The sequence below is a fragment of the Megalobrama amblycephala genome, linkage group LG17, assembly GCF_018812025.1.
Source record: "Megalobrama amblycephala isolate DHTTF-2021 linkage group LG17, ASM1881202v1, whole genome shotgun sequence".
Classification (NCBI taxonomy): Eukaryota; Metazoa; Chordata; class Actinopteri; order Cypriniformes; family Xenocyprididae; genus Megalobrama; species Megalobrama amblycephala.
In genome coordinates this window covers 29,670,348-29,683,366 of record NC_063060.1, presented here as the reverse complement: position 1 = coordinate 29,683,366, position 13,019 = coordinate 29,670,348, and the positions used below count along the sequence as shown (strand labels likewise).

The 13,019-nt window shown below is 38.5% G+C and overlaps 1 protein-coding gene across 1 annotated transcript in view; it reads left to right on the top strand.

The window, feature by feature from the left end:
• Positions 1-1,990: 1,990 nt before the first annotated feature.
• The window catches only part of kif1ab (kinesin family member 1Ab), a 32,873-nt gene continuing 21,844 nt past the window's right edge, over positions 1,991-13,019 (top strand). The window contains 12 exon segments of the mRNA XM_048163474.1: positions 1,991-2,336; positions 4,557-4,743; positions 7,384-7,457; positions 7,607-7,786; positions 7,908-7,973; positions 8,056-8,234; positions 11,822-11,933; positions 12,180-12,257; positions 12,349-12,414; positions 12,508-12,525; positions 12,611-12,689; positions 12,824-12,902. Of these exon segments, the coding sequence (XP_048019431.1) occupies positions 4,638-4,743; positions 7,384-7,457; positions 7,607-7,786; positions 7,908-7,973; positions 8,056-8,234; positions 11,822-11,933; positions 12,180-12,257; positions 12,349-12,414; positions 12,508-12,525; positions 12,611-12,689; positions 12,824-12,902 (1,037 nt within the window). The 5' untranslated portion in view covers positions 1,991-2,336; positions 4,557-4,637.

Here is a 13,019-nt window from a genome sequence, read left to right as displayed (position 1 = left end):
TGATCAGAACACAGTGATTCTCCAAAAACACACCAGTCGTGTGTCATAGGAAGCAGATGCTTATGTCAGAGCAGGGACTTTGACCGGGGTACTGGTCCCCATCACTTATCCTGCAGTAAATAATTAGTCTGCACAGTAAATAAGTGGAAACGCAATGTTTACCCTTGTGTGCCCTTTGCACTGTGGTGGGGCTCAACACCCACTTGACTGGCCAGAGTAAGAGAGAATCTCTTGCAATGCTTTTGTGAAAGACAAGACATGCACCTTGATGTAATTCTTATTGACTAATGGAGACATGGATGACCTTGACCCCATTCAACTACAATTCAAAAGCTAATTTAAAAAAAAAAGAGTATATATTTGTCATTACATTGACATTCACTTGTGTAATATAGTGAGCAGAATTATGTCAGCTCTCCAGTAGATGGGGCTGTTCTGCTAAAACTATTTCAGTCATTTTTATTTGTCTTTAGTACAATAGATTTATATTCAAAAGAAATTTAAAAACTTATGTTCTTGCTTATGTTTGCATCAGAGTAAAAAATGGATATATTGCCCCAGGTATTTCTTTGTACAGCTATCAAAGAAGTTTACATGTTGTTGAAAATATAGTTTATGTACACACTGAACCCAAACTTTTGAATGTATGATTTTTTTTTATTGTTTTTGAGAGAAGTCTTCTATATGCTCACCAAGACATCATTTATTTGATCAAAAATATAGTAAAATATAATTTATTCCTGTGATGGCAAAGCTGTATTTTCATCAGCCATTACTTCAGTCTATTCTTATTACTTCAAACATTTACTATTATTATTATCAATGTTGAAAATAGTTTATTATTTTCAGGATTATTTGATGGTTGAAAGTTTAAAAAGCTTTATTTAAAATATTAATCTTTTGTAACATTATAAATGCCTTTGCTGAATTAAAAAAAAAAAAAATAATAATAATCTTACCCCATTTTTTTTTTTTTTAAATTCAGATTTTAAAAAGTTACTTTTCTAATGATGACAATATTCTTTGTATGCAGATAATGGCATGAGCTGATGGGCTCTTGCTTATGGAAGCCCATTTCTGCTCCAGAGTATAAAAAATACTTCTCATCTCATAATGTGACTTTATATCTCATAATTACAACTTTACTTCTAACAATTTTGACTTAAAATCTCACAATACAACCTCATATTTCATAATTGCAACTTTATTTCTAAGAATGTTGACTTTATATGTCACAATGTGACCTTATATCTCACAATTCCAACTTTATATCTCACAGTAACCTTATGTCTCACAACCTGTCATTGACATGAGATCCACAATGATCCAATCAGTTCCTGATAGACAAAATCAAGTCCCTCCTTATATTATTTCTTCTTCGAGAAGCCTTTATACTCAAATATACGTCACAGTAGGGAGGAAACTACTTCACAACTTCCGTTTCATGCCGACTTTAAAGGTGATTTCCGATTATTGCCATCACAGCTTTCACCTTCTGATGTGTGAAGGGTTTATTAATGGTAAAAAAGACAGAAAGCTATTGCTTGTGTGAACAGAAGACATGATTTTTTTTGTGATTTACCAGAAAAGTTATTCTTACAATATTATTAGTCCCCTTTTTAAGTAACCCTACCTTGTTTGTCTCCTTGCATAAGCTTATCTAGCCCTCTACCCTTCATAATGAGTTCATTGAGAGGAGTCTGTGCTGTGCATGCTGAGACACACATTCTGCCGGCTAGGTTTGGAATTTAAAATGAGCTCTTTGAGCTTTTAACACCGTGGTTTATATTCGAGGACACGGAAGCAAATCCATGACCGTGGTCTTTTTTAACAGCCTCCTGTGATGTTGTTATCACACCCTTCCTCTCTGTCTGTGGCTCTCAGCCTCTCATTTCCCTCTCCCTCTCTCTCTCTCCCTCCGTTCCTCCCTCCCACTCCCTGTGCTGCATCAATGCCGCTAGCTCCCACACTGATGATGTCATCAGCGACTCACGGCTGATCAGCATCCTTGGCTCCACCATAAGAGCCATTTTGTGTTAGTCTGAAGAAACGCTCTCTCTCTCAACACATCCCCACATCCATTAACCCCTCCCTCTGCTTGGCCCTTCTTGATGCACCACTGCGTACCAGGCCCTGCAAAACCAGACTCCCTCAGTCTGATGGTCTTGCCAGGGGGGGCTCCACCTGCATTGATGTTGCTGAACTAGGGAGAGGCTGAAAGCCTATAGGAAAAAATAAAACAACTGGGTGAGGAAGAAGACGGCGGATGGAAGCAGACTCGATGGAATAACCCACCGCTGTCCGCAATCTCAACAGGATATTGCCATCAGGAATCAGTTGAGTGAAATCTTAATTATTGTCTGTGTGATTTGTGTATTTTATAACCAGTGTTTTTCATGTCTCTTATGAGACTAAAGAGGGTGGTGCCCTATTCCACTCTTGTTTTGTCTGGAAAGCCACACAGAGGCTGCTGAAATACAAAACAGTAAGCAAAAAATAAAAGAAATCTGGAGATAGATGTTTTTAGGAAAGGAAATGGGAGATAGATATAGAATTATTTATTCAAATTTGATCTTGTACTATAATGATACTATTTTAGCATGTATACTCATAAATAGCATTATTATTATTGGATATCAAAGGACATTTAATGTGTAGGCTAATTGCATTATTGAGTCGTATTTAGGCCCATGTATTGACAGTTCTGAGATTGGCCACAGAGCTGAAGGATGCTGTTTATGTTGTTAGGGTGAGGCCATGTCATGAAATCTGGGCCTTTTTCATCATTCAGATATTGTCAATTTCAAAGCCCCGTCAGACTGAATGGATAATTACTGAGTGAAATGCCGTATGTAGCCTATAAATAGGCCTATATGTAACGACGTAGCGAATTATTATTTTATTTTGAGGTGCGTTTGGGAGGGTAGGCTATATACAGTATGTGTATGTGAAACGATTTACGTATTTAATATCGGAAATTCGAAATTCTGTGTATTTGCCTGTTTTCTGCTCTGGACTAAAGATTCTGAGAAAATATTGCCATAGTAACAGAGGCGTCACAATTCTTTAACACACCAAGTCTACCGCGACGAGACACGCTCCTATTGTAATTCTCGATTATATAATGCAAACTAGTGATGTCGATTATAATTGTGTAGATAGTTTCATTGATTATACTGGGAGCGTTCTTATATGTTGCGTCTCTAGCAGTGTACACGGGGTGTTACTGCCGCATCACAGCATCTACGCAGAGGCAGCTCTAAATATAAACAGATGGAATACATATTTGTATATGATAACCTTGTTTAGGATATCTGCTTGTCATCCGTGGTTTGCCCAGTGCCCGTTGAAACGGCTACATTGCGTTTGTTTTGCCGGGTGGGCTAAAGCTGACGCAAATGCCCGTCCATCACAGCTGATTCATGACTATTGGCTGACAGTCAGGGCAGCCATTTTCAGTAGATTCTACGAGGATTATATGTGCGAATAACATTTGCTCAATGCGCCGTGTTGTGTACAAACATAGCTAACTATGATTTTCCACTGGAAGGATGGCACGTAGCCCAGTCTTTTTCTGGATAGAGAACAGTCTGTGGACAAATCTTTTACAAATTTACCCATAGCTTGTTTTAGTCCATTTTATTTTTCATTTTCAATATTTTTGACAAGGGATATAGGTAGGCGATATACACGAAGTTGCCAATAAAACGAAGAAAGATTAAACTGTAAATGAATAGGACAATTTCCCGCATTAAATGTTAAAGTAGGCATCATTTTCAGTCTATTTTTCAGTTTATTTCTAATCTTTTTTTCCCCAATCGAGGCACCTGAAGTAAATTTGGTTCTTTGGTATGGTTCAGTATGGTTGTTTGGGCAATTTTTCTAATCCATCATTATGAATTAGATTTAAACCATGATTTGTAGCCTGGTATATTTTTTGTAGTATAGAATAGAATAAAATAGAATAAAAGACTATATCCACAGATGAGCTGATATTAAATGGGTTATGTGAGATGTCGTAGTCTCTTGTACAGAGTTGTTGAAATGAGATGTCACTAACCCAGAGTTTGATTTGCAGCATGTATAGGTCATTGTAACATATGTTTTGAACAGGCTGTTTGTTAATTCTTTAATAAAAGTGCACATATGCATCCTAAACCAGTTTGTAAGCCTGTTTTTGCTACAGCTAGTTTTAGAGGTTATGAATTCACATAGCCATATCAAGTGTACAGTAATTTACTGAATGTGATAGTCCTGATGAGTCATGGGTCTGGGTCTCAGAGAGCTCCATTACCTAAATTAGATCATCAATAGCGTAACTCAGCCAGTACAGTATCCTGAATAGATATATGGGGATTTTCCTTAATTATTTCTTGAAGTGAATTGCTGAGGTACTAAATCTAAAGTGTAGGCCTTAATACATTTATGCATCTTTACTGTACTCTTAATTCTATAGTGAAGTAAGTTTCACATATATAAAGGATAGAAATGTCCCTAATCTTTTCTTTTGAGATTGCAACATAGAATGCACACATAAAATGTGTTATTCTCTACAGGTGGCAGGTGGCCTCTGATTCCTGGCTGGGCTTCTTCGCATCAGATCCTGTGCAGTAGCAAAGCCCCAGCACTCAGACACCATGGCAGGTGCCTCGGTGAAAGTAGCTGTGAGGGTCCGTCCCTTCAATTCACGAGAGATTGGAAAAGATAGCAAGTGTATTATCCAGATGTCAGGCAACACAACCAGTGAGTGCTCTTTCAAAACATCTGTTTTCATTGCTGTCAATGATTTTTTGATCTCATTTGGGTAAGAGATGGGTGTCAGTGTGCTGTAGTCATTATTTATGATTGTAATGAAATATTTATTCCCATGGTCTCTCATCAGCACCCCCATGAGAGGAAATATTGCATCTCTAGGCTTATGGGTTTGAAAATGTCAAAGAGGTCATGCTATTGTTTTTGGTAAAGGTTAGCTTTAATTGATTGGGTGCGCTGTCACCACCTGACCAGATTTGTTGACTTCAGGTTTACTGTTTGGTTCTTAGTAACAAAACTCTTTTTTTTTTAGTAGTTCTACAAAAAAAAAGTCAGACTTTTAAAATTTTATTAATTTATCCTCCTGTTTTACAGAAAAGGCTTAAGCTAGACTAAAATGCATGTTTGAGTGTTTAAACTGAAAGCAACTAGTACTGACCTATCTAAAAATATGTCAGGGCCAGTGTTTTGTTTCAAGATGCATACCAGTAATGTTTTTTTCTAGTGTACTTTGATAAAAGCTACTTAAATATCCTAATTGAACTAAGGCCTAATCTTGGCTTAGGCTAAGCCCTGTTTGTGAAACCGGGCCTATATGTAATTCTTGCATTAATCCATGGAAGAAAAAATATGAGGAACAAAACGAGTTGGAGACTGGTTCATGTAATATACACAGGTGTGCATGCGTGGTAAAAATAAACGATGCACACCAGAAAACATGGAGGGAAGCGCTTTTTAGTACCAACATTTTTGAGGACTGGTTCACAGGGACACGTTTACTTACTGGAATATGATTTTTCTCCATCTCTGGTAAGATAGCAATCATGATGATAAGTGTGTTCTTTAATTATTAGGTGTGAAACGGATCGCAGTTAATCCTTGATCTGTTCGGATAAGGTTTTAAATTCTAAATTTAACCATCATAGAGTGAAACTTTATCAGTTGGATGTGTTTTGTCTCACCAATTAACACATTCAAACGATTTTAAAAGTGGAAGAAGATGCAAAAATCGGGACTCGCAAGCTGTTATCTGTGCGCACGCCTCACATCCCCGAAACATGCGCACGCAGAGGGAGAGAGACAGACAGACAGCGCTCGAACACCGAATTAATTCCTCTTTTGCATTTACTTCACTTGAACGGACACATACACACAAAATTATGTCAAAATACCTGTATCGGCAAGTATTCTCTCAGTTATGTCATAAGTGAACAGTTGAGAAAGAAACCGGATGTGTGTCAGTTATTCGGTCTGTGCTTTCCTTCTTAAAGTGACAGCAGCCTGATATTCTTGCTGTTGTCTGTGTCATTAATGTTAGTAAAATAAAATAAAATAAAAAATCATTAACATCTACCATGTTCGAGAGAAAAGAAGATATTGAGGAAAGAAGTCAGGAGGAAAGTGATGAGGGCAGCTTTTAGGATAAGTGTGTCGCGTAAAGTGTGAGTACCAAGCAGGTGCTCCCTTGAGAACCAGACCAAAAAATTATGTGCACCCCTGCATATACAGTATGATGCAATATGAGAATGCCACAATAACACTAATTATTTGTCACTAATATGCAAGAAAAACAGCAAGATAATCTTGTGATGATAATAAAAAAATTGCATTTTTTTTAATATAAAATAATGGGAAAAATACTATTTCATGGACAGTAAGAAATATTTGTCTCTGTTAGATTTTCTTAATCCATGTAGCAAAAAGCTTTGGATCCTGGCTGTAAATGTTCAGGAACAGTGTCCATTTCGGGCCAATTCTGTGGCATTTCCAGCCCCTGTTTCTAGAGCAGCCCCAAAAACTGTAAACCGTCCTGTTGTTCTGCCTGCAGTGTGAGTGGGAAAACAGAGTCAGCTGATGCAGAGTGTGAGGTCAGACACACTGCATGGCTTTGTGCTGGTGAGAGGATGCAGGGAGGTTCATGACCTCATTCCCAGAACCCAAGGGACGGCATGATTCACGCTTCCTTAGACTCATCTGTCTTGAAACATGCCTATATTATGAATATGTGGCCTTATAGGGTATATTACCAGTATGTTGTTATGATGACTACATCTAGATATTGATTGATTTTGTCTGTTATTCTCACCCAGGCTGCATTTATTTGATCAAAAATACAGTAAAAACAGTAATATTGTGAAATGTTATTTCACATTATGTGATTTTTATTATGTGATTTGCTGTTCAAGAAACATTTATTATTATTATCAATGTTGAAAACAGTTAACATTTTTGTGGAAACTGTTATTTTTCCCCCCAGAATTATTTGATAAATAAAAAGTTTAAAAAGCAGCATTTATTTTTAACAGAAATGCATTATGTCTTTATTGTCACTTTGATCAATTTAATGCGGCCCTGCTAAATAAAAGTATTATTTCTTAAAAAAAAAATAAAATAAAATCTTACCGACTCCAAACTTTTGAAGAGTAGTGTATAAATATATTTACAGGAATAGGAAGTTCTTCTATTCTCATTATAAGATTTTTAGCACCATCTTTTGCCATATGAGATTTCAGGTCTGATCATGAATAAAATGAAATGAAAATGGGGAAATAGTTTAATGTATGGTAGTTTGTTGTTTTGTCCATTAGATTGTAGATTTATTCTCATAGACATGTTCTGTTTGCTTTCTAGCAATTATAAATCCAAAACAGCCAAAAGAGAACAAGAGCTTCAACTTTGACTATTCCTATTGGTCACATACAACGGTGAGTTTCTTGACACATTAACTGCTGAATCTTAATCTTATGCAACTCACTGCTGCTATTTTTAATTCTACTATGATCATGATGATGGATGTTCTTGAGACATTTAAGATGATTTTCTTTGGTGCTCTGTGTGTTTCTGTCTTCAACAGCCAGAAGATGTGAATTATGCATGCCAAAAGCTGGTTTATAAAGACATAGGGGAAGAAATGCTTCTGCATGCCTTTGAGGGATATAACGTCTGTATCTTTGCCTATGGGCAAACTGGGGCTGGAAAGTCATATACCATGATGGGCAAGCAAGAGAAGGACCAAGAAGGCATCATCCCACTGGTAGTATACTACAATACCATCTGTTATTGACATCATCGCTGTCTTTGATATTGTAGCAAATAGCTTAGATGCTGCCATGTTTGCGGAAACACATTCTTAATGATAAATCTCTCTGTGACAGCTATGTGAGGACCTGTTTACCAAGATCAGTGACAATAATGACAACAACATGTCATACTCGGTTGAGGTAAGAGCAACACCATCATAAATTGCATTCTTACCATTGAAACTGTATAGCAAGAGAAAATGGTTCTGGTTTTTTTTTTCAGGTAAGTTACATGGAGATCTACTGTGAGCGTGTGCGGGACCTTCTGAACCCAAAGAACAAAGGGAATCTGCGTGTGCGAGAGCATCCTCTGATGGGGCCATATGTAGAGGACCTATCAAAACTGGCTGTTACTTCCTACAATGACATTCAGGACCTGATGGACTCTGGAAACAAAGCCAGGTGACAAATTTAAGTAATTTGTATTGGGCATCTCTGAATTACACTGCTGCTAGTTTTTAATGTTTTTTGAAAGAAGTCTCATATGCTCACCAAGACTGTATTAATTTGATAAAAAAATACAGTTCTAACAGTAATATTGTGAAATATTATTGCAATTTAAAATAACTGCTTTCTATTGATATATATTAAAAATGTAATTTATTCCTGTGGTGGCAAAGCTGAATTTTCAGCATCATAACATTACTTCACATTTTTAACATCATTACATTACTTCTTCAGTGTCACATGATCCTTCAGACATCATTCTAATATGCTGATTTGCCTGTCAAGAAACATTTCTTATTATTATCAGTGTTGAGACAGTTGTTGCTTAATATTGTTGTGGAAACCATGATTGCAACCGAACCAGGCTTGGTTTTGGTTTTGGTTTTGGTTTTGAATCCATTTGCAGGCGTTTTATTGAAGCAAGAAATCCAAATAAACAGGCAAAGAGATGGTCAAAGATAAAGGCTAGGTTCAATTAACAAAATAGACAGTCCAAAGAGGCAACCAAGGCAAAAACAGTAATCCAATAAATGTGATATCCAAAAAACAGGCAAAAGGTCATGACAAGAAGCAGTCACAATGGCAATGGAAAGAACTCTTAAGACAGGTAAGACTGGCAATAAGTTGCAAAGTGTTAGTGGAAAGCATGATTCTTTATGTCTAACAAACAGTATTGAAGAAATGGAGTGTGGTCAGTTTTCAAGTAAGCAGATGTTACAGAACCCCTCCCATTCTTCAACTTGGGTATCCCCTTGGTCTGGGTGCTGGGTGGTCAGGGAGAGCTTGGTGGAAATTGTGGATAAGGGAGGGATCCAGAATGTCCTTAGCAGCTACCCAGGATCTCTCCTCTGGTCTGTAACCCTCCCAGTCCACCAAATATTGCCAAGAATGCTGGTTCTCCATCAATCTCCAAGGGTGGTGGAGGTTCAAGTTCCATGGTTTCAGGGCCAGATGCTGGGTGGAAAGTCAGACGTTCTGGTCTGGCTGGTACTTGGGGTGGGGACACCTCCAGTGGTACGGCTGGATTCTTTGCGAGCAAGCGTTGACACGTTGAAGCCTCACATGAGCGCTGTCCTACACCCGTTCACTACTTCTAGTCCAGTCATCCATTGCCTCTGCCGTAGATGGTTCACCAAATGAAGGGAACAGAGGAGGTTGATAACCCAGCACACATTGAAAGGGGGTGAGTCCTGTAGATGAATGAATTAGTGAATTGTGGGCATATTCAGCCCATGGAAGAAATTGACTCCACTTATGTTGTTCCCGACTACAGTATGGCCTGTGGTAATGTCCGATCTCCTGGTTCAATCTCTCCACTTGTCCATTAGCCTGTGGGTGGTAGCCTGAGGTTAAAGTGACAATAATGTCCAACTGTTTGCAAAATTCCTGCTATATCCTTGATACCCGGACCCCAGTCCATGACAATGTCCTCTGGTAATCCATATACCCAGAACTCATGATGGAACAAGGCAGTGTCTTTTTCCATGGCAGTGGGAAGACATTTCAGTGGATCAATATGACAAGCTTTAGAAAAACGGTCAATGATTACTAGAATTGTGGTAAAATTTGATGTGTGACAAAGTTTACTGATAGATGGGACCTGGGCCTCTGAGGAATGGGTAGGGGTTCCAGGAGTCCAGAAGGTAGTTCCTCTGGGGTTTTTGACTGAGCACATACAGGACAAGACTTGATATACTGTATGAGGTAACATCTTCAGTTAAGTCTGACCACCAGAATGATTTGGGTATTAAGGCAATGGTTTGTTGAATACCTGGATGTCCAGTGCCAAGAGAAGTATGCACCCATTGGATCACACTTTGTTGTAGGATGTGTTGGATGTACTGCTTGGTTGGGCTGGAAGGTAGAGGAGGATCTGTTTGTTGTGCCCATTGAAACTCTTCCATGATGTCCCAGTCCCAGAATCTTGGTTATTTTGGAGAGATATAAGGTCATACCTTCGGCTTTACTGTTCTTACTTCCAGGACAGTAGGTAACTGTGAATTGGAATTTGGTGAAGAACAGAGACCAATGGGCTTGTTGTGGATTTAGTCTCTTAGCACCCTTGACGTATTCCAAGTTCTTATGGTCGGTAATAATTTGAAATGGATGTTCCGCTACCTCTAGCCAGTGTCTCCATTCCTCCATTTCTGCTTTCATAGAAAGTAGTTCCTTGTTACCCACGTCGTAATTTCTTTTAGCAGCAATGAGTTTTCTAGAATAGAAGGCACATGTGTATACTCATATTTATAATACTTCCTGCCCACCAGCCTGTTGTGCCATGTATTTGAGAGAGAACAGCTGTCCCAATTCCACTGTTGGAAGCATCTACTTGAGTGTTGAAGGGTAATCTTGGGTCAGACTCAGGATGCTTGAGGATTGGTGCAGTAGTGAAGCTGGTTTTAAGGGTGTTAAAAACAGTGTTAGCAGATTCATTCCATTGAAGTTTCTTGGGTTTGTCCTTGAGTAGTGATGTTAGAAGGGCTGCAATGATGCTGTAATTCCTAATAAATCTTCTGTAGAGCTTTGCAAAATCAAGAAATCATTGAAGATTTTTGATAGTGGTAGGCTGTGGCTATTCGATGACTGCTTTGACTAGATAGGTCCATCTCCACACCGTGATGACTGATGATGTATCTCAAGAACGTAGTGCTCGTGCTATGGAACTCATATTTTGTACTTATATATATTGACCAGACCATATGGCATAATTTGGTATTTATAGTGCCCCATAGTGGTGAGGAAGGCAGTCTTCCATTCATCCCCTTCTCTAATTCGAATAAGGTTGAAGGCACTTCAAAGTCATCATAAATGAACATAAAAAGCCTCAGCAATTTTCAGCAGAGCCATTAAATTTATAGTGCAAACCTTAAATTGGTAGTGCAAACCTGACCGGTTCAGCTCTAGTTGGCAGAAGTGATTGAATGTACTGGGTTAAATGTTTGTTGGCTGCTCGTAGGCTGAAGAATTGGCCTTGAAACTCCTGTAGTAACTCTCTCTGGTATGTGTAGGCTGCCTGGAGCTGTGATACCTTTGCTGGATTCATTTCCGGTGAAGTATTCTGTAATGGACTCAGGCTTGTTTTTGGTTTTGAATCCCTTTGCATAAGTTTTATTGAAGCAATAAATACAAATCAACAGGCAAAGAGATGGTCAAAGATACAGGCTAGGTTCAGTGAACAAAATAGACAGTCCAAAGATGCAACCAAAAACAGCAATACAATAAACGTGATATCCAAGATACAGGCAAAAGGTCATAATGGCAATGGAAAGAATGCTAAGTATGGCAGGTAAGACTTCAGTCTATGGGTGCTTCTCATTTCTTATTTGTGCATTCTCATTTCCTTTCCTCGCATTCCAGCTTCACCCCCTTAGGATAAGAGAGAAGGATGTACTATCCTCACTCATGACTCCTCAGGAAGTTTATCTAAAAAGAAGTATAAATCCTTGCTTTTTGGCAAGAGAATGTATTTATGTTTGGTACTGAAATTGAAAAAATAATTTCGCCACTGCATAACTTTTGCTTATCATGCTGTTTGTTCTCAGGACTGTGGCGGCCACCAACATGAATGAGACCAGCAGCCGCTCCCATGCTGTATTCAACATCATCTTCACACAGAAACGACATGATGGTGAGACAGAGAACACATCTGAAAAGGTACCGCATCCTCTCCTTTAGCCTTTTCCACCTAGCCTCCATGTATGGCAGTGTTTAGCATTGTTCTGTATGTGAAAGTCTGACTGCCTGTTCAGAAATAGACTAGAATGCAAAAGTAGGTGAGTAGACACTCTGCAGTTCGAACATCACTGATGGATGTTGGCAGTTTGTCAGTTGCTGAAGTTGCTGGTATGTGCATTAGAGCGCTTTACCGTTCTGAGACACAACATTTCTGTTTCCAAACAGGTCAGCAAAATCAGCTTGGTAGACTTGGCAGGGAGTGAGCGTGCTGATTCTACTGGAGCTAAAGGCACTAGACTCAAGGTGGGTCACTTTGAGTTCAACAGATTTTGATGAAATGTGTCATTTCAGATGAGTGCATCCATTAAATGAGCATGCTTTGTCCCTTTTCTAGGAAGGAGCCAATATCAACAAATCTTTAACAACACTGGGCAAAGTTATCTCTGCGTTGGCCGAGATGGTAAGATTTTTTTAGATTTAAATAGGAATGTTCTTAAAAGAAAAGTGAAAATCGGTAAACATTTAAAAAATATTTTCTTTTATTGATTTGTAGGACTCTGCACCAAACAAGGTGAGGATCGGTTTAATCTTTCTTTAAAAATCAATCATTATGGCTGTAGCTTTGACAGTTGACATGGCTTCTGTTCTCCCTACAGAACAAAAAGAAGAAGAAAGTTGAGAGCTTTATTCCATACAGAGATTCAGTTCTGACATGGCTGCTGAGGGAAAACCTCGGTACGAGGCTTTAGGCACCTTGCACACACCTTCTTAACAATAATCAGCATTTCATATTGCAGTCAACATGGTCAGTTTAACTGTTGTGTGGTCCAAAAACATTTCTGAAGGTCAAAATGTTTTTCATTTTTCAGGAGGTAACTCACGCACTGCCATGGTAGCAGCTCTAAGCCCTGCTGATATTAACTATGATGAGACTCTCAGCACACTCAGGTAAGAACCTCATGATGCCATAAAGGCATTACTGAATATTAGACTAATACCTAGGGTCATGAATTAATACACACTTTTTTTGGTATGTTAAAAGATATGCATGTGTTGCACTTTATA